The 22,142-nt window shown below is 45.2% G+C and overlaps 1 protein-coding gene across 2 annotated transcripts in view; it reads left to right on the forward strand.

The window, feature by feature from the left end:
• Window positions 1-22,142, forward strand: part of LOC139534359 (phosphofurin acidic cluster sorting protein 1-like) — a 57,790-nt gene that overhangs the window by 21,082 nt on the left and 14,566 nt on the right. For both annotated transcript variants that reach the window (XM_071333449.1, XM_071333450.1), the window contains exons 2-9: window positions 11,570-11,657; window positions 12,031-12,120; window positions 14,053-14,178; window positions 14,909-15,053; window positions 15,934-16,025; window positions 16,483-16,560; window positions 17,259-17,318; window positions 21,514-21,674. In XM_071333449.1, coding sequence (XP_071189550.1) covers window positions 11,570-11,657; window positions 12,031-12,120; window positions 14,053-14,178; window positions 14,909-15,053; window positions 15,934-16,025; window positions 16,483-16,560; window positions 17,259-17,318; window positions 21,514-21,674 — 840 coding nt within the window. The remainder of the gene's footprint in view (window positions 1-11,569; window positions 11,658-12,030; window positions 12,121-14,052; window positions 14,179-14,908; window positions 15,054-15,933; window positions 16,026-16,482; window positions 16,561-17,258; window positions 17,319-21,513; window positions 21,675-22,142) is intronic.

Consider the following 22,142-nt stretch of genomic DNA (forward strand, 5'->3'; position numbering starts at 1 on the left):
CTTGTGTTCCAAGTACGTGAGGTCTGCAGCCTCTGCGTTAAAAAGGACTAACATGTCAACTACAGAACTAAGCCAACATTGGTTGCGAATGGTATGAACTTTGAACTCTTATTCACTACAGAAGTGATACCTCCTACACGTTGAGTTAGCAACAGCAGCTGCAAACGTAAATTATGAAAGAACAGACAGAGTATCCCGTGTACTACACAACGACGTTACTACAACATATCCAATTTACCACCAGAGACATTCTTCAAAGGACAAAGGACTCCATCTACCACCAACCTACCGAAGCGCAGCTCAGAGTAAATATTTATTGCATTTTCCTTTTCCAAATGGGCGGTAATTTAGAATGCATAAGATACTGTATTTACGATAGCATGGCTGGGACCTTTGTTCCTCAAGTCTTCCCGCTCTTTCACTCAAACCCAGCCCCCTTTTCTTTTGTGTACCAGCTGTCATATCTGTTCCGTCCGCTAGGGACGTTTTCCTTATGATGTAATTTGTAATCAAGGTATGATTCATTCTGTGTATATGTAATTCTGTGTGATTAGTTAGGCATTTAGGAAATAAATAATTAAACCCAATTTTGTATTGCTGATTCAACTTGTTAGCCAGGGTTCGTGAAGATAACCAAGAATTTACAACTTTCAGATGAGACTGAAATAAGGTGACGATTGATATTGACTGCTATTGATGTTAAATATTACTAGGTCTTTAAGAGTTTATTCGGAAGATAACAGCTCTATAAATATTATTTAGTGGTGCCCTGACTTTCTAGTTAATTACGTTTACATGATTAGCTCAATCAGGTAATAGTTATTACGGAGAAAGGATTTTATAGAATAGCATGTCATATCACTTAATCCGGCATAGCCAAAGACACAACACTACTTTGAAGCAAGGTTCGACATGCCTCATAATGTGTAGTAAAACTTTCAGGTTTCAAACAATTAAGTATATGTTTTCAAAATGCATACGGCCTCCAGCGCATTGCAAAGTGAACAAGATGGCGCCGGAGAACAAGGCTGACGTTTTACGTATTCCTAACCAATTTTTTTTGTGTTTTTTTTGCATTGTTTGTAACTTATTTTTTATAACTTTGTACATATTGTTGCTGCTACCGTCTCTTATGACCGAAAATAACTTCTGGGTATCAGAACTGCAATTACTCACCGGGGACTGGCAGAATCCTTTTTTACCTTTAACGAGTCCGGCGAGCCCGACGTGAATGATATACTGCTTTCCTGGGAACAGGCCCAGATCCCCGTCATTTGCTTAAAGAGAAGGTGGAGAAAAAGGGGCCAGAGGGCGGGCTGCCTTCTGAGAATTCGTAGGCGATCGAATAAACCCCCACTTCCTTCCGTTCTGCTAGCAAACGTGCAGTCTTTGGAAAATATAATTGATGACCTACACGGAAGATTAAACTACCAACGGGACATTCAAAACTGTGATATCTTATGCTTCACGGAGTCGTGGCTGAGCGACAACATTATCAACATACAGCTGGATGGCTGTACGCTGTATCGAGAGGAGAGAACAGCGGCGTCTGGTAAGACAATGGGCGACTGACTGTAATTTTGTCAATAACAGCTGGTTCACGATATCTAAGGAAGTCTTGAGGTTTTGCTCACCTGTGGTAGAGTATCTCATGATAAGCTGTAGACCACACTATCGACCTAGAGTTTTCATCTATTATTCGTAGCTGTCTACATACCACCACAGACTGATGCTGGCACTAAGACCGCACTGAATGAGCTTTCTATGACTAGGGTGGCTGGAGTCTTTGACAATTTTTAGGGCCTTCCTCTGACACAGGCTGGTATAGAGGTCCTGGATGGCAGGAAGCTTGGCCTCAGTGATGTACTGGGCCTTTCGCAATACTCTCTGTAGTGCCTTGCGGTCGGAGGCCGAGCAGTTGCCATACCAGGCAGTGATGCAACCAGTCAGAATGCTCTTGATGGTGCAGCTGTAAAACCTTTTGAGGATCTGAGGACCCATGCCAAATCTTCTCAGTCTCCTGAGGGGGAATAGGTTTTGTCGTGCCCGCTTCACGACTGTCATGGTGTGCTTGGACCATGTTAGTTTGTTGATGATGTGGACACCAAGGAACTTGAAGCTCACAACCTGCTCCACTGCAGCCCTGTCGATGAGAATGGGGGCATGCTCAGTCCTTTGTCTTGATCACGTTGAGGAAGAGGTTGTTGTCCTTGCACCACACGGTCAGGTCTCTGACCTCCTCCCTATAGGCTGTCTGGTCGTTGTGTCATCTGTTGTGTCATCGGCAAACTTAATGATGGTGTTGGAGTCGCGCCTGGCCGTGCAGTCATGAGTGAACAGGGAGTACAGGAGGGGACTGAGCACGCACCCCTGAGGGGCCCCCGTGTTGAGGATCAGCGTGGGGGATGTGTTGTTACCTACCCTTACCGCCTGGGGGCGGCCCGTCAGGAAGTCCAGGATCCAGTTGCAGAGGAAGGTGTTACACCGCTGCTACTCTGTTGTTATCATCTATGCATAGTCACTTCAATAACTCAACCTACATGTGCATATTACCTCAACTAACCGGTGCCCCCGCACATTGACTCTGTACCGGTACCCCCCTTTATATAGTCTCACTATTGTTATTTTACTGCTGCTCTTTAATTACTTGTTACTTTTAATTCTTATAGTTTTAGATGTATTTTTTAAATATATATTTTTTTAACTCCATTGTTGGTTAGGGGCTCGTAAAGTAAGCATTTCACTGTAAGGTGCTTACACCTGTTGTGTTCGGCGCATGTGACAAATAAAATTTGATTTGAAGTGGTGTGTGTGAAGCCTGCCTTCCGTTGATGAAGCATGCCTTCCGTTGATGAAGCATGCCTTCCGTTAGCTATGTTTGAGATGCTGTTGCAGCAGCTCACGTGCTGTCTGACAGATTTTACGCTCAATGGCTCTGTATCTGTATGCTGTACGCATGATAAATAAGATACATAACGAATATACTGTACACTCTCGCAAAATTACAAAGCATTATTTTCGCAATGGGATTTGTTCTTCTTCTCCTGGACAATTGGCCGGTGCCAATTTTATTTATCGGCTTTAAAAAATAAATGGGCCAAAGGCCGTCTATTCCCGGCCAACGGAAACTCCATCTCAACCGTAACATAACCAGTGATGACAGTTTCTCTCTGTTCGACTGTACGTCTAGCGAAGATGGTCCCGGTTTCTGTTTGACCACAACACAACCAATCACGACCAACCGGGTCTAAACGGAATTGCGACACAACCAGTGATGACGTCTTTGTCTAAACTGAGTTCATCTGCCTTTCATTTGACGAATCCCAGAATACATGAGAATTCAGTTGGACATGTACTGTACTTGTACTAAATATACAATCTGTTGTGCCCTTACAGGAAAACACGTGTAACATTGTGGTTATGCCGAGGTTTTTACTGTTGTCTTAACAACAACAACATAGACGTTCATCTCCACAGTGTCTCCCTTGATAGTCGTTGGTCACTCTACACTCCAACGGTTCTATTTTAAGACTGTCAGTTTCCCTTTGAAATGGCTCAGAACCAGGGCTATATAAATACTTTTTTTTTAATGTCCTCTTTCCGCCCTCCCCCTCTTTCTCATCCTTTCTCTTATCTCCCTCCCTCCCACCCTCCCCCATGCCGATTGAAGGAGCCTTACTGTAAGATGTGTGTCGATGTGTGTGAAGGATTGAAGGGTGGTGGGGGGAACTGATAGCTTAAATCCTCACATGGTGCCCTTTTGATATTTGAACCCCCAACCCCCAAAGAGGCATTTGGGTAAGCTCTACCCCTTTGGGGGGCCACACCAAAGGAACCAGGCGACGGTACACCAGCACACGACCACGAGTCAGAGATGAGAGGTCAGAGATTGGTGCGTCCGAGGTAGAGGTCGACCGATCATGATTTTTCAACGCCGATACTGATTTATTAGAGGACCAAAAAAAGCCAATGTTGATTAATCGGACGATATATATATATATATATATATATACAGTGGGGAGAACAAGTATTTGATACACTGCCGATTTTGCAGGTTTTCCTACTTACAAAGCATGTAGAGGTCTGTAATTTTTATCAAAAATCCAGAAAATCACATTGTATGATTTTTATGTAATTAATTTGCATTTTATTGCATGACATAAGTATTTGATCACCTACCAACCAGTAAGAATTCCAGCTCTCACAGACCTGTTAGTCTTTCTTTAAGAAGCCCTCCTGTTCTCCACTCATTACATGTATTAACTGCACCTGTTTGAACTCGTTACCTGTATAAAAGACACCTGTCCACACACTCAATCAAACAGACTCCAACCTCTCCACAATGGCCAAGAACAGAGAGCTGTGTAAGGACATCAGGGATAGAATTGTAGACCTGCACAAGGCTGGGATGGGCTACAGGACAATAGGCAAGCAGCTTGGTGAGAAGGCAACAACTGTTGGCGCAATTATTCGAAAATGGAAGAAGTTCAAGATGACGGGTCAATCACCCTCGGTCTGGGGCTCCATGCAAGATCTCACCTCGTGGGGCATCAATGATCATGAGGAAGGTGAGGGATCAGCCCAGAACTACACGGCAGGACCTGGTCAATGACCTGGAGAGAGCTGGGACCACAGTCTCAAAGAAAACGATTAGTAACACACTACGCCGTCATGGATTAAAATCCTGCAGCGCACGCAAGGTCCCCCTGCTCAAGCCAGCGCATGTCCAGGCCCGTCTGAAGTTTGCCAATGACATCTGGATGATCCAGAGGAGGAATGGGAGAAGGTCATGTGGTCTGATGAGACAGAAATTGAGCTTTTTGGTCTAAACTCCACTCGCCGTGTTTGGAGGAAGAAGAAGGATGAGTACAACCCCAAGAACACCATCCCAACCATGAAGCATGGAGGTGGAAACATCATTCTTTGGGGATGCTTTTCTGCAAAGGGGACAGGACGACTGCACCGTATTGAGGGGAGGATGGATGGGGCCATGTATCGCGAGATCTTGGCCAACAACCTCCTTCCCTCAGTAAGAGCATTGAAGATGGGTCGTGGCTGGGTCTTCCAGCATGACAACGACCCGAAACACACAGCCAGGGCAACTAAGGAGTGGCTCCGTAAGAAGCATCTCAAGGTCCTGGAGTGGCCTAGCCAGTCTCCAGACCTGAACCCAAAAGAATTTTTGGAGGGAGCTGAAAGTCCGTATTGCCCAGCGACAGCCCCGAAACTTGAAGGATCTGGAGAAGGTCTGTATGGAGGAGTGGGCCAAAATCCCTGCTGCAGTGTGTGCAAACCTGGTCAAGAACTCCAGGAAACGTATGATGTCTGTAATTGCAAACAAAGGTTTCTGTACCAAATATTAAGTTGTGCTTTCCTGATGTATCAAATACTTATGTCATGCAATAAAATGCAAATTAATTACTTAAAAATCATACAATGTGATTTTCTGGATTTTTGTTTTAGATTCCGTCTCTCACAGTTGAAGTGTACCTATGATAAAAATTACAGACCTCTACATGCTTTGTAAGTAGGAAAACCTGCAAAATCGGCAGTGTATCAAATACTTGTTCTCCCCACTGTGTATATATATATATATATATATATATATATATATATATATATATATATATATATATATTTATATTTGTAATAATGACAATTACAACAATACTGGATGAACACTTTTATTTTACCTTTTAATATAATACATAAATAAAATCTATTTATTCTCAAATAATGAAACATGTTCAATTTGGTTGAACTAATAAAAAACACAGTGTTGGAGAAGAAAGTAAAAGTGCAATATGTGCCATGTAAAAAAGCTAACATTTAAGTTCCTTGCTCAGAACATGAGAACATATGAAAGCTGGTGGTTCCTTTTAACATGAGTCTTCAATATTCCCAGGTAAGAAGTTTTAGGTTGTAGTTATTATAGGAATTATAGGACTATTTCTCACTATATAATTTGTATTTCATATATCCTTTGACTATTGGATGTTGTTATAGGCACTATTGTATTGCCAGCCTAATCTTGGGAGTTGATAGGCTTGAAGTCATAACCAGCGCTGTGCTTCAAGCATTGCGAAGAGCTGCCGGCAAACGCAGGAAAGTGCTGTTTGAAAGAATGCTTACGGGCCTGCTGGTGCCTACCATTGCTCAGTCAGACTGCTTAGACTTAGACTTAATTATAATTTAATAAACACACAGAAATACGAGCCTTGGGTCATTAATATGGTCAACTATCATTTTGGGAAAAAACTAATTCCTTCAGTGAAATACAGAACCGTTCCGTATTTTATCGAACGGGTGACAACCCTAAGTCTAAATTTTGCTGTTACATTGCACAACCTTCCGTGTTATGTCATAATTATGTAAAATTCTGGCAAATTAATTACGGTCTTTATAGGAAGAAATGGTCTTCACACAGTTCGCAACAAGCCAGGCGGCCCAAACTGCTGCATGTACCCTGACTCTGCTTGCACTGAACGCAAGAGAAGTGACACAATTTCCCTAGTTAATATTGCCTGCTAACATGAATTTCTTTTAACTAAATATGCAGGTTTAAAAAAATATATACTTGTGTATTGATTTTAAGAAAGGCTTTGATGTTTATGGTTAGGTACGTTGGTGCAGCGATTGTGCTTTTTTCGCGAATGTGCTTTTTTCGCGAATGTGCTTTTGTTAAATCATCACCCGTTTGGCGAAGTAGGCTGTGATTCGATGATATATTAACAGGCACCGCATTGATTATATGCAAAGCAGGACAACCTAGTTAACCTAGTAATATCATCAACCATGTGTAGTTAACTAGTGATTATGTTAAGATTGATTGTTTTTTAATAAGATATGTTTTAATGCTAGCTAGCAACTTAACTTGGCTCCTTTCTGCACTCGAATAACAGGTGGTCAGCCTGCCACGCAGTCTCCTCGTGGATTGCAATGTAATCGGCATCCAAAAATGCCGATTACCGATTTGTTATGAGAATTTGAAATCGGCCATGCCGATTTAATCGGTCGACCTCTAGTCTGAGGGTAGTAGTTGAGTTTGAAGCCTGAGTGTAACAATACATCCATACTATATAAAGGGAATAGTTTACCATTTTGGATTGAGAGTATTAAGTGAGTCAATAACTCATAGGTGACAAATAACTAGACGCTGTATAGAAGGCTGGCTTGCCGCCATACAGACAGACAGACACGCAGTGATGTTTGTTACGAATCTGCTGGTTGGAAGCAGTGTGTGTGTTTGTGCAGTTGATTATTATTTTCGGTCCTTGGTATAGAATAGCTGTGTGTGTGAGTGCCTGGTAGTAATGAGGTGTGTGTGTGTGTGAGAGAGAGAGAGAGAGAGAGATGATAAGCTGGGGAAGAGAGAGAGGGAATGTCAAAGAAGAGCTAGAGGGGAGAGGGAATGTGTTAAAGGAGTGGGGGACTCTATCTCTTACTGACACTGACTCTCCCTGCCTTACTACTGATCACCGAACCACTACCTAGGAGGAGAAACGGGGAGGGAGGGGGGAGGTTTCCTGAAGGTCAGCTAGAAGGATTGAGAAAATGCACAAGAGGGAAGTTGAAAGGTGGGGAGGTGCGTAATCATGTGTCTTGGACGCAGCTTGCTTGTATGACACAGCAAGGTTACAAGTCCCATGATGGTCTCTGTTACCAAGGGAACCGTATTGCAACTGCCTCTTAAAGCTGCAGTCAGCGATTTTAAATCCCCTCCAACAACCTGGTGCGTAAACATCAAAGTTTTGTCCCATATTCATTCCTTTCTCTACTGGAAGCCATGGTGGGGAATGTGTGCAAAGGCTTTGTATCGTAGTTGGCAAGCCCCATTTCACTGCTGGCACTAGATCATATTGACACGCGCTTCGAACGTCAAAATAGGTGCTTTATGCTGTTGCAGACAGATGCCGAAGACATAAGAATAAATGTCAGTGAGAGGAGCGATTGGATTAGCATACATTTAGCTGTTGGGTGTTTTGGAACAGTAGGATCTACTATAGTATGTGTCACCATTTTTAATATGGTATTTGTCAAGGCGCCATGGTATTTTTTTCCTGTGGTATTTCAACAGGCAGGGGGCTAAATGTTTGCCGTGTGACTAACACTCCTGACACACTCACACAGATTGGTACCATTTTATGACAGACAGGGATTCTTTGTGTTTTTACAAGTCTTGTCTGACCCTTGTGTGGAGAGAGTGCGAGAGAGAGCATGAAAAAGAGAGAGGAAGGTAGAGAGACACAGAGAGAGACAGACCATTGTAAATACAACCCATATGTTTACTTATTTTCCTTTTTGTAATTTATTTGCCCATCGTTACAGCACTGTATATAGACATAATATGACATTTGAAGTGTCTTTATTCTTTTGGAACTTCTGTGAGTGTAATGTTGACTGTTCATTTTTATAGTTTATTTCACTTTTTGTTTGTTATCTACGTCCTTTGCTCTGGCAATATTAACATATGTTTCCCTTGCCAATAAAGCCCTTGAATTGAATTGTGAGAGACCGAGAGGGGGGGAGAGAGAGAGACAGAGTTTATAGCTGGGGGTTTATGATAGCAGTGAGTGATGTCTCTGTAAGGTCGAGGCCTCATAAAGAGACAGGCAGTCAATGAGAGAGGTAGACTTTATCTCAGCCTAGCACAGAGCAGGAGGGCGCTGTGGTAGTAAAGGTTACTGGGCCTGTATTCACAAAGTAACTCCGAGTAGGAGTGCTGATCTAGGATCAGTTTATCCTTTTAAAATCATAAATTAATAAGATGATCCGGACAGAGAGAACCTGATCCGAGATCAGCATTCCTACTGTACTCGGAGACACTTTGTGAATACGGTCAGGCACTGGACAGTCCGGTAGACTTGCTCTCCATTCAAGAGACTTTATTATGAATTTGGCTTACGAATGTTTATTTGTTTCGGACGGTCTGTTGTTTCGGACGGTTTCTTTAATAAAAGTTGAATAAGTACTTTAACACACGGAGCATCAACATTCAGCACAACGAACGTCTGGTGTTAAGGTCCGGATCATGTTTTTTTACTCAGACATTTCTCTCTTCTGGAATATCCGTGCTAAATCTAAACTTCCTGTCCATATCAGCATTACTACCTCACTAATGGAAGGCCCCAGCCCTTCTGTAACCAGTTCCCAAATCCACCCAAGACCGTTTATGACCAGTCTCATATACCGGGGTATTTCGATATACCAGCGGTATGATTTTCAATACGCCACTGCTTATAACTATACAGTAAGTTGAGTATAACTATAAGAAATCTTAGATGTGTCATTCTATGCAGCTCAGGGCTCCAGCTATGCATTTGGTTTGTAACTTGTTAGCTCAGTGGCTAGATGTCAAGATCAAACTTCTTGGTTACTGCAGAGATATTCAATCCCCTCCTGGATCAAGATCCCTCTTTCCCAAGGGGCTAGTTCTACCCCTTACCCCCAAGGGGCTAGTTCTACCCCTTACCCCCAAGGGGCTAGTTTTACCCCTTACCCCCAAGGGGGGGCTAGTTTTACCCCTTACCCCCAAGGGGGGGCTAGTTTTACCCCTTACCCCCAAGGGGGGGCTAGTTTTACCCCTTACCCCCAAGGGGGGGCTAGTTTTACCCCTTACCCCCAAGGGGGGAGGCTAGTTTTACCCCTTACCCCCAAGGGGGGAGGCTAGTTTTACCCCTTACCCCCAAGGGGGGGGCTAGTTTTACCCCTTACCCCCAAGGGGGGGCTAGTTTTACCCCTTTACCCCCAAGGGGGGGCTAGTTTTACCCCTTACCCCCAAGGGGGGGGGGGGGTAGTTTTACCCCTTACCCCCAAGGGGGGGGCTAGTTTTACCCCTTTACCCCCAAGGGGGGGCTAGTTTTACCCCTTTACCCCCAAGGGGGGGCTAGTTTTACCCTTTACCCCCAAGGGGCTAGTTTTACCCCCAAGGTGCTAGTTTTACCCCTTTCCCCCAAGGGGCTAGTTTTACCCCCAAGGTGCTAGTTTTACCCCTTTCCCCCAGGGGGCTAGTTTTACCCCCAAGGTGCTAGTTCTACCCCTTTCCCCCAAGGGGCTAGTTTTACCCCCAAGGTGCTAGTTCTACCCCTTTCCCCCAAGGGGCTAGTTTTACCCCCAAGGTGCTAGTTCTACCCCTTACCCCCAAGGGGCTAGATTTACCCCTTTACCCCTTACCAAGGGGCTAGGTTATTTTTAATGAGTGCATTTCACAAGTGGCTTAAAAATATATATATTTAACCTTTATTTAACTAGGTAAGTCAGTTAAGAACTAATTCTTATTTACAATGACGGCCTACCGGAGAATAGTGGGTTAACTGCCTTGTTCAGCGGCAGAACGACAGGTTTTTACCTTGTCAGCTCGGGGATTCGATCCAGCAACCTTTCGGTTACTGGCCCAACGCCCTATCCACTAGGCTACCCGCCGCCCCAGTTTGTGTTAACTAACTTCACTAAAACCAATGCAAAGGTTTTGCCTGCAAACTTTGGTTTTGAACCGGGACGTTGTAGCAAGTCTGCTTGGTGATAATTTTTTTATTTTAATTTGTACGTTTTTTTTAGGAGAATTGATTGAAGAGGACAAGAACAGTTTTTCCCCCCGTTATCAAACTTGCCAAAAGAGTCCATCATTGAAACCTAGTCACTGTCGCCTAGGGTCTGGGTTTACAAGACTAGGCAAGTTGAAGCTAGTATTACCACATTATCCAATCCTGATTATATCTGGCTTAATGTGACTAGAGGTTACGGGTTAGGGCCTGAGGGTTGGTTTGGAATGGAGCCGATGTTGGTGTCTGTCCTGTCCACTAACTAGTTCTTTATGGCAGTCATTACCCTGCTGTGTCCAGGCCACATTAGCAGAGCAGCGATTAGCCCTGCTGTCTGTCTGTCTTTATCTCTCTCTATCTCTCTCTATTATCTCTCTTTTTCTCCCCTGCCCCACTCCCATCCCCTCTCCCTCCCTACATCTCTCTGCCCAGGCCTATTTTAGTTTTAAGTTGTGTCTGAGGCCCCAGACGTGAATAATTCAACACACTGACCTTCTGGTTGGACTGTTCTGTTGGTGGGAGGAGGTGGGGTGGGGGAACAGAGGGGAGCGGGGCAGGGGTGGGTCGAGGGGTGGGTGAGGTCTAGTCTCCATTTTCAGTCTTTAGCGTAATATTCTGGAAGCAGTGGGTGCGGTTGTGTCTGAGCTGTGCTGTAGTTTCTGGGGGATTTTTGTAAGCATCCCACAATGCTTGTGTCTGAGGTGGATTCAATTTAAAGGACTATTGATTTACCTTTTGTGGGTTTTTTTTGTTCAGCTGTGATCGACTGTAACAGCAATTGGAAATGCGAAGGAAAGATCCCGTCCTTCTCTAGTCAGCGGGAAAAATAAATAAAAATCGACTAGTCAGCTACAATGTGTCATTACCATAATGGTTAATTGAACGTACAGGTTATGTAATGTGGTTTTCTGTACGGTACCTTCCTTGTAGCAACCGTGTCTTCTCGAATAACCTAGAATGTTGTTTGCAGTGCATTTTTCTCAGTCTCTCTCTCTCTCTCGCTCTCTCTCTCTCCTGTCTTATTCCAGGCTGTTCAACCTGACCCTGAAAAAGCTGATCATGCTGAAGGAGCTGGACAAAGACCTGACGTCTGTGGTCATCGCTGTCAAACTACAGGTGCCACCTGACCCGAGATCACTATCGTGCACTGTTTTCATTGAATTCTACCCATCTCTCTCCCCGCCCACCTCTTCTCTTCTTCTGTTCAATGCCCAGCATTCCTCAATTCCATCTCTCCCTCCTCTACTCGCCATCACTCGTCTCTTGTTCTTCTTATACTCTGTCCTTCCCCTCTCACTCCCCTGTTCTCTCCCTTTCCCATCCTTTTCCCCTCTCATCCATCCACCCCGTCTGTCTCTGTTGATAAAGGCTGATTTGTTTGGACTCTGTGGTACGTCAATGATCATCTTTAACCAGATCTACTCTACTCTACTCTTCCCTCCCTCCCTCCCTCCCTCCCTCCCTCCCTCCCTCCCTCCCTCCCCCTCAGGGTTCTAAGCGTATCCTGAGGTCCAATGAGATCTTGTTGTCTTCAGCGGGACTGACAGAGACAGACCTTCAGCTCACCTTCTCTCTACAGGTACAATACTACTACTACTAGTAGTACTATTACAGATACAGTAGGGCTGGCCCTGCACACTACTACTGTTACACATACTGTACAGTAGGGCTGGCCCTGCACACTACTACTGTTACACATACTGTACAGTAGGGCTGGCCCTGCACACTACTACTGTTACACATACTGTACAGTAGGGCTGGCCCTGCACACTACTACTGTTACACATACTGTACAGTAGGGCTGGCCCTGCACACTACTACTGTTACACATACTGTACAGTAGGGCTGGCCCTGCACACTACTACTGTTACACATACTGTACAGTAGGGCTGGCCCTGCACACTACTACTGTTACACATACTGTACAGTAGGGCTGGCCCTGCACACTACTACTGTTACACATACTGTACAGTAGGGCTGGCCCTGCACACTACTACTGTTACACATACTGTACAGTAGGGCTGGCCCTGCACACTACTACTGTTACACATACTGTACAGTAGGGCTGGCCCTGCACACTACTACTGTTACACATACTGTACAGTAGGGCTGGCCCTGCACACTACTACTGTTACACATACTGTACAGTAGGGCTGGCCCTGCACACTACTACTGTTACACATACTGTACAGTAGGGCTGGCCCTGCACACTACTACTGTTACACATACTGTACAGTAGGGCTGGCCCTGCACACTACTACTGTTACACATACTGTACAGTAGGGCTGGCCCTGCACACTACTACTGTTACACATACTGTACAGTAGGGCTGGCCCTGCACACTACTACTGTTACACATACTGTACAGTAGGGCTGGCCCTGCACACTACTACTGTTACACATACTGTACAGTAGGGCTGGCCCTGCACACTACTACTGTTACACATACTGTACAGTAGGGCTGGCCCTGCACACTACTACTGTTACACATACTGTACAGTAGGGCTGGCCCTGCACACTACTACTGTTACACATACTGTACAGTAGGGCTGGCCCTGCACACTACTACTGTTACACATACTGTACAGTAGGGCTGGCCCTGCACACTACTACTGTTACACATACTGTACAGTAGGGCTGGCCCTGCACACTACTACTGTTACACATACTGTACAGTAGGGCTGGCCTAGCAACTGAGGCTATTTACATGTGAGTGGTGACCCCATTCCTAACTACAGCCTGGACTTTTTTTCCCCTGACCAGGTCAAATGTTCAAGTGTCCTGGACCTATTCAGTAAGGGATAAACACCGATGTTCTGTACATTGCCCTGAAGAAGGCACGGTGATGCCGAAACGTGGGTGTATTTAAAAAAAATAATAATTACCCGACGTATTACTGGGAGGTTGTACATATGGAGAGTGCGACTCTTTGTTTTTCTAGCTTCCAGTTTATTCTCCGTTAGTCAGCACCTCCACACTAAATCATTTTCTCTGGGCGTGCGCCGGCTCATGTTTTTTTACTGTACGTTAACAGTGCCTCGGCTCTTGACGGAGTTCATTTTTTCCCCCGAGGCGTTATATTATTATCTGTCCCGGAGACATCCGACTGTCCCGTTTTTATCTGAATCAGAAACGAGTAGTCAGCAACACTGTGGTATAGTAACACAAACACACGAAAACAGTCGCATTTATCGAGGTCAGTTGTTTCTGTACACGGGTAACGGGGTTATTGCAGACTGCAGAACTGGGGGAGATTTCATATCTTCAAGTCGGTTGAACTTTCCGTTGAAAGTTGCCGGGCAGCGCTCCGTCAGTGTAGGTTAGTCTGATTTTGGGGGGGGGGGGGGGGGTTACGAGATGTGACCCGTCACGTCCTGGAGTCGGAGACCGGTCGCAGAACAGGAACGTTAACGCAACACTCTGATTTGATATCTCGTGTAATTATACAGTCTGACGATGGGATGGTCATGGTTCTCTCTGTGTGTGTGTGTGTGTGTGTGTACCCTCACAGTACCCCCACTTCCTGAAGAGAGACGCCAACAAGCTTCAGATCATGCTGCAGCGTCGCAAACGCTATAAGAACCGAACCATCCTGGGCTACAAGACCCTGGCTCTGGGTCACATCAACATGGCTGAGGTACGGCACCCACCTCCATTTTTTAAAAACCTTTTTATTCAACCTTAACCTCTATTCGACATTTTTAATCAATTCCTATTTCATCTCGAATCATCCTTGATTTAACGTATGTTTGATCAATTTTCACCACGCCTTTACAAGTTGTACAGAAAGGAAAATAGGTTCCTGGCCTGAGGGCCATTCTGGCTCAGACAAGGCTACTTGCTTCACGTAGATCTATCTTTACAGTAGCTAACAGTTGGTTTTTAAAGTCTATTTTTGCCTTTTAGCTAACCTCTATTCAACCTTCATTCAACCAGCGACACCTTTTATCAAGCCATTGGTAAACCTCGGTGTAACCACCGCACTCTGTCACAACACTCCGTGTCATTCTGACACGCTCTAACCCAAAGCTCTGGCGGTGTTTTTTGAAGTTTCATAAAAGAACTGCGCTGTAGCTGCTGCATTGTGTGTGTGACTGCTGTGTAATAGGATGTGTAGACTTCATTAACACAGCCAGAGTGTGACCAGACTGCAGAGAGAAGGGGGGGGGGGGGGGAGAGCTGATGCTGTTCTGAACACCAGCCTTTGTACAGAATATGTGGTAATCCCTTTCTGTTTCCCTCTGTGTTCTATTTTCTCTGTCCCTCTCTGTCTCTCTCTCTGTGTGTGTGTGCTCTCTTCTATCCCTTTGTCTTCACGCTCATCTTTCCCCCTGTTTCCACCCCCCCCTCCCATATCCCATGTCCAGGTGATGCAGCATCCCAGTGAGGGGGCCCAGGTGTTGGGGCTCCACAGCCAGTTGAAGGAGGCCTCCGTGCTCGTGGCGGAGGTCAGGGTCTACTCCCTCTCCAGCCAGCCCATTGACCACGAGGGACCCAAGGCCAAGATGTCTGGTAAGGGATCTATGAGTCCCTGTGTTTTGCTCTCTCTGCTCTCTCTCTCTGCTCTCTCTCTCTGCTCTCTCTCTCTCTGCTCTCTCTCTCTCTGCTCTCTCTCTCTCTCTCTGCTCTCTCTCTCTCTGCTCTCTCTCTCTGCTCTCTCTCTCTCTGCTCTCTCTCTCTCTGCTCTCTCTCTCTCTCTGTCTCTCTCTCTCTCTCTCTCTCTCTCTCTCTCTCTCTGCTCTCTCTCTCTCTCTCTCTCTCTCTCTCTCTCTGCTCTCTCTCTCTCTCTGCTCTCTCTCTCTCTCTGCTCTCTCTCTCTGCTCTCTCTCTCTCTCTCTCTGTTCTCTCTCTGCTCTCTCTCTCTGCTGTCTCGCTGCTCTCTTTCTCTCTCTCTGCTCTCTCTCTGCTCTCTCTCTCTGCTCTCTCTCTGCTGCTCTCTCTCTCTCTGCTCTCTCTCTCTCTGCTCTCTCTGCTGCTCTCTCTCTCTGCTCTCTGCTCTCTCTGCTCTCTGCTCTCTCTGCTCTCTCTCTGCTCTCTGCTCTCTCTCTCTCTGCTCTCTGCTCTCTCTCTCTCTGCTCTCGCTCTCTCTGCTCCATCGCTCTCTCTGCTCCATCTCTCTCTCTGCTCTCTCTCTCTGCTCTCTCTCTCTGCTCTCTCTCTCTGCTCCATCGCTCTCTCTCTCTCTGCTCCATCTCGCTCTCTCTCTCTCTGCTCCATCTCGCTCTCTCTCTCTCTCTCTCTGCTCCATCTCGCTCTCTCTCTCTCTCTGCTCCATCGCGCTCTCTCTCTCTCTGCTCCATCGCTCTACTCCCTCTTAGACTTTTCCTCCTCCCTTCCTAACCATTAATGCTTCCTCTCTCTCCTTCCCTCTCTCCTTCCCGTCTCTCTCCAGATCGTTCTCCAGACATTGATAACTATTCTGAGGAAGAGGAGGAGAGCTTCTCATCAGAACAGGAGGGCAGTGACGACCCGATCCACGGCCAGGTGTGTGTGTGTGTGTGTGTGTGTGTGTGTGTGTGTGTGTGTGTGTGTGTGTGTGCGCGCGTCTTTTGTCCTGTTTTGTTTGTGAAGCAGAGATACCTGGAGCCCAGGGGATGTGAAGAGGAAGGAGGGAGGTGATAGAGTGAGAAACAGAAGGAGACGAGAGAAAGCAGCAAACAGACAGAATGAAAAGATAAGGAGGGGGGGGGGGGGCATGGCTCAGGGAGGACAGATGAATAGAGTGATTGGAGGTATGGAAGGGGCGAGGAGTGAAGGAGAGGACTAGTGAAAGGATGGAGGGAAGGAGGTCACGGTTGGTAGGGTATAAATAACCTGCTGTGAGTGTGTGTCTCATGCTCTGAATAACTCTCCAATTATCCCCCTCCCCCCTCTCTCTGTGTCATCCCTCGTTCTCCCCTCCACCTCTCTCTCTCTCTCTCTCTCTCTCTCTCTCTGTCAGTATCTGTATGATGAAGAGGATGAGGTGAGGAAGAAGAAGCCCAGACGGAAGCTCACCTCCAATGCTTCCATCACTAGAGTGAGAAACCCTTCTATCCCTCTCTCCCTCTTTCGCTCCATTCTCCTGCTCTCAAACCTCCTCTCTACACCTCCCTCTATCCCCCTCTCTTTCCACCCATCCCTCTCTCCACCCCTCTCTTCAGTCAACCTCTCCCTCTGTTGTTCTCCCTCCTCTGTCCTTGATTCTGCTATCACTCTGTTCCTCCCGTTCTTCTTCAATGTGTGTAATTACATTTCCCAGGAGGTAAACATACAATTCTGAAAATATATACACACACACACACACACACACACACACACACACACACACACACACACACATGCGTGCAGAATGAGGCCATGGCTGCACTAGTCACTATATGATAGAATACACTGTAAAACACCTGAGCATCATTTTTTCTTGGACTGCAGCAGCATCTTAAATGATCTGTTCTCTGGTCAGTTGATATTCATATTCATTCAAGTCTTTGTAGATGGGTCATATTCAAAAGGCACCGGACGGAAGGACACGGGGGAGGGGACAGCCGAAGCTCGTTCTATAAGAAACGCTTGTTTTCATTTCCTTTTGGGAAAAAAACCCTTTTTGCTACGGTCTTGCGCTAATGAATTCGACCCAGGTCTATAGAGACATGTGTTGCTGCTTGACAGCTGTCCACGAACTCAATGTTTCTCAGAACACTTAACCCCGAGGGAAAATAATAGTTGTCTCTCTTACAGCAACCAAACATCAAGCAGAAGTTTGTGGCCCTGCTGAAAAGGTTCAAGGTTTCTGATGAGGTAGGCATCTCTCTATCGCCCCTTCTCTCTGTCTTTCTCTCCCTCATTTCAATTTCAGGGGCTGGGAAACATATGTTTACATTGCCAAAAGCAAGTGAGATGGATAATAAACCCAAGGGAAATAAACAATCAAAAATGTACAGTCAACATTACACTCACAAAAGTTCCAAAAGAATAAAGACCTTTCAAATGTCATATTATGTCTATATACAGTGTTTTAACGATGGGGAAATAGTTGAAGTACAAAAGGGAAAATAAATATGGGTTGTATTTACGGTGGTGTTCTTCACTGGTTGGCCTTTTCTTGTAGCAACAGGTCACAAATCTTGCTGCTGTGATGGCACACTGGTATTTCACCCAATAAAAATGGGAGTTTATCAAAATTGGGTTTGTTTTCGAATTCTTTGGGTCATACATTTGGCAGGAGGTTAGGAAGTGCTGCTCAGTTTCCACCTCATGTTGTGGGAAGTGTGCACGTAGCCTGTCTTTTCTTGAGAGCCAGGTCTGTCTACAGCAGAATTTCTCAATAGCGAGGCTATGCTCACTGAGTTTGTACATAGTCAAAGCTTTCCTGTGTACTGTGCCAATGTGTCCTCTCTGGACAAATAGCATTCTAGCCCTACTGTAATTCTTTCCAATTTGTCAAATAATTCTCAATTTTTTCATGATTTGGTTGCTGCTAATTGTGTTGCTGTCCTGGGACTTTGTGGGGTCTGTTTGTGAACAGAGCCCCAGGACCAGCTTGCTTAGGGGACTCATCTCCAGGTTCATCTCTTTGTAGGTGATGGCTTTGTTATGAAAGGTTTGGGAATCACTTCCTTTTAGGTGGTTGTAGAATTTAACGGCTGTTTTCTGTATTTTGATAATTAGCGAATATCGGCCTAATTCTGCTATGCGTGTATTATTTTGTGTTTTTTTTTTACGTTGCACACAGAGGATATTTTTGAAGAGTTATATGCAGAGTCTCAATTTGGTGTTTCCCGTTTTGTCAATTCTTGGTTAGTGAGCGGACTCCAGACTTCACAACCATAAGGAGCAATGGGTTCTATAACTGATTCAGGTATTTTTTGCCAGATCCTAATGGTATGTCAAATTGTATGTTTTTTTTGATGGCATAGAAGTTAGGGTTAGGCCCTTCTTGCCTTGTCTCTCAGATCGTTTACAGCTTTGTGGAAGTTACCTGTGGTGCTGATGTTTAGGTCGAGGTATGTATCGTTTTTTGTGTGCTCAAGTGTCTAGATGGAATTTGTATTTGTGGTTCAGGCAACTGGACCTTTTTTGGAACACCATTATTTTTGTCTGGGCCCTGAGATTTACTGTCAGGGCCCAGGTCTGACAGAATCTGTGCAGAAGATCTAGGTGCTGCTGTAGGCCCTCCTTGGTTGGGGACAGAAGCACCAGATCATCAGCAAACAGTAGACATTTGATTTCAGATTCTAGTAGGGTGAGGCCGAGGGCTGCAGACAGTTCTAGTGCCCTTGCCAATTCGTTGATATATATGGTGAAGAGGGTGGGGCTTAAGCTGCATCCCTGTCTCACCCCACGGCCCAGAGGAAAGAAAAGTGTGTGTTTTTTGCCAATTTTAACAGCACACTTGTTGTTTGTGTACATGGATTTTATCATGTTGGATGTTTTTCCCCCAATACTACTTTCCATCAATTTGAATAGCAGACCCTCATGCCAAATTGAGTCAAAAGCTTTTTTGAAATCATCAAAGCATGAGAAGACTTTGCCATTGTTTTGGTTGATTTGTTTGTCAATTAGGGTGTGCAGGGTGAATACGTGGTCTGTCGTACGGTAATTTGGTAAAAAGCCAATTTGACAATTGTACATTTCCTTAGTGAAAACAATGTAATGAGCGAGTCTGCTGTTAATGATAATGCAGAGGATTTTCCCAAGGTTGCTGTTGCCCACGGTAGATATTGTGGTCAAATTGGTCTCCACTTTTGTGGATTGGGGTAATCAGTCCTTGGTTCCAAATATTGGGAAAGATGGCAGGGCTGAGCATGATTTTTAAGAATAGCCAATTGGAATTTGTGGTTTGTATATTATCATTTAATTTAGGATACCTTCAACACCAGGCCTTTTTGGGTTGGAGGGTTTTTGTCCTCTAGTTCATTCAATAAAATTGGATAATCCAGTGGGTTCTGGTAGTCTTTTTAATAGTTGATTCTAAGATTTGTATTTGATCATGTATAATTTTTTGCTGTTCTTTGGTATCGGGCCAAAAAGACTGGAGTATTGGTTTATCCATACATCTAAGTTTTGGATAGATAACTCTGTGTGTTCCAATTTTCCCAGAAGTATACTATATACTGTTTAGATTTTCTACTGTCAAGTTTACACCTTCACTATTACAGTGAAGGTTTTGTCCAGGAAGTTGTCTAAAAGGGATCGAATTTGTTGTTGCCTAATTGTTTTTTGGTAGGTTTCCACGCTACTTTCCTTCCATCTATAGCATTTCTTAATATTATTCAGTTCCTTTGGCTTTGATGCCTCATGATTGAGTATTGCTATGTTCAAGTAGACTGTGATTTGGTGTGATCTGATAAGGGTGTCAGTCTGATAAGGGTGTCAGTGGGCTGACTGAACGCTCTGAGAGACTCTGGGTTGAGGTCAGTGATAAAGTAGGCTACAGTACTACTGCCAAGAGATGAGCTATAGGTGTACCTACCGTAGGAGTCCCCTCGAAGCCTACCATTGACTATGTACATACCCAGCGTGCAGGAGTTGTCCTGTTTTTGTTGGTTGCTGTCGTAGTTGTGCCTAGGGTGGTATATGCTGTCACCTCCAGGTATGTTCCCCTGTGTACTGACGGTGTCAGGTTCTTTTCTTGTCTAGTTCTGGCATTTTGGTTGCCACAGACTAGTATTTTATTTTATTTGACCTTTATTTAACTAGGGAAGTCAGTTAAGAACAAATTGTTATTTACAATGACGGCCTACCTTGGCCAAAACCTAACTCGGACGACGCCGGGCCAATTGTGCGCCGGCCTGTGGGAATCCCAATGACGACCAGTTGTGATACAGCCTGGAATCAAAGCAGGGTCTGTAGTGACGCCTCTAGCAATGAGATGCAGTGCCTTAGACCGCTGTGCCACTCTGGAGCCCATGTACTTGGGCCTGGAAATTGTGGATCTCCGCCTCTAGGATGGAGAAGCTGTCATCGTTAAGGTATGGTAGCACACAGGAGGATGTTTTTCTCTGTTGAGATAATTTCCTCTTGAAGTTCTAGCCTAATGTAAAATGTTCCTGTTTTGATTCATTTAGTGAAGTCTGCTCTACCAAATTAGCATACCTCCTAATTCCCTTCGCTGTTTCACACCTGGTAGTTTGGTGGATGGGACTACCAGCTCTCTGTAACCTAGAGGGCAACCATTGGGTCCATCTCCTCTATACCATGTTTCTTGTAGGATGACAATGTCTGTGTTTCTGATTTCTTTAGTGAAGTCCAGGTTCCTGCTCTTTAGGCCAAAGGCAAATTTCCTCAGGCCTTGGATATTCAAGGATGAGATAGTGAAGCCTTTGTGTTCCATAAAGTGTCCAATGTTAGTTGTGTGGTTTGGCCTCAGACCAGTAAGTGTGAGCAGAGCCTGCTGATCATCTGGTACATGCCATTGGCTTGAGCGAGTGTAAGACTGGGGGTTGGGCCTGTTCGCCTGCTCACGGCCTGGGCGTATGTGTGACTTTCATGTTGAGGCCCTCTTTGCGGGTGTGGGGGGCATGGGGTGGGCAGGAGGGGCATAGGTCGGATCTGAGGGGGACCATATGGGGTGTGGGCATGGTGTGTGTGTGTGTGTGTGTGTGTGTGTCTCTCTGATCGACTGAGATACAAAAACGTTCTTCACTCAAACTCCGACTTTTTACTTTCTCTGTCTTACACCTACACCTTCCCCCTCTCCGTTTCACTTCTCCGAACACCCGGTTTTGTGCAAGTTGCAGACATTAGAATTGCAATTGAAGGTGTTGCTCTACCCAATGTGACGGGTGTTGCTCTACGCACAAGTATGTGTGAGAGAGAGACAAAGAGATAGATGTGGTAATACAACTGGAGCTCTTTTTTTTCTTTCTTCTTTTTCCTTTTCCACGTCTGTGCGTTACAAGACTATGCCTCTGTCTGTGATGTTGGTATGAGTGAGCTATGCTTCTGTACCTGTGTAATATGTTGATCTGTCTGTCTGTGTGTGTGTGTGTAGGTGGGTTTTGGTCTGGAGCACGTCTCTAGTGAACAGATCCAGGAAGTGGAGGAGGATTTAGATGAGCTCTATGACAGCCTGGAGATGTACAATCCCTCTGACAGCGGACCTGAGATGGAAGAGACGGACAGCATCCTCAGCACACCCAAACCTAAACTGAGGTAGCTGCTATGGTGACACACGTGTGTATATACACACACACACGCACAACCAGAACCCACAGCACACCTAAGCCTTACGTACACACTCTCTTGACGTACAGTGCATTCGGTAAGTATTCAGACCCCTTGACTTTTTCCACATTTTGTTAGACTTATTCTAAAATGGATTTAAAAAAACAAATCCTCAGTGACTTAAAAAAAAATGTATTATTTATTTAAATTCATTTTTTACCCATCAATTTCGCGGTATCCAATTGGTAGTTAGTCTTGTCTCATTGCTGCAACTCCAGACTCGGGAGAGGTGAAGGTCGAGAGCCATGCGTCCTCCGAAACACGACCCAACCAAGCCGCACTGCTTCCCGCTTAACCCAGAAGCCAGCCACACCAATGTGTCGGAGGAAACACCGTACACCTGGCGACCGTGTCAGCGTGCATGCGCCCGGCCCGCCACAGGAGTCGCTAGAGTGC

The sequence above is a fragment of the Salvelinus alpinus genome, chromosome 11 (assembly GCF_045679555.1).
Source record: "Salvelinus alpinus chromosome 11, SLU_Salpinus.1, whole genome shotgun sequence".
NCBI classification, from domain to species: Eukaryota; Metazoa; Chordata; class Actinopteri; order Salmoniformes; family Salmonidae; genus Salvelinus; species Salvelinus alpinus.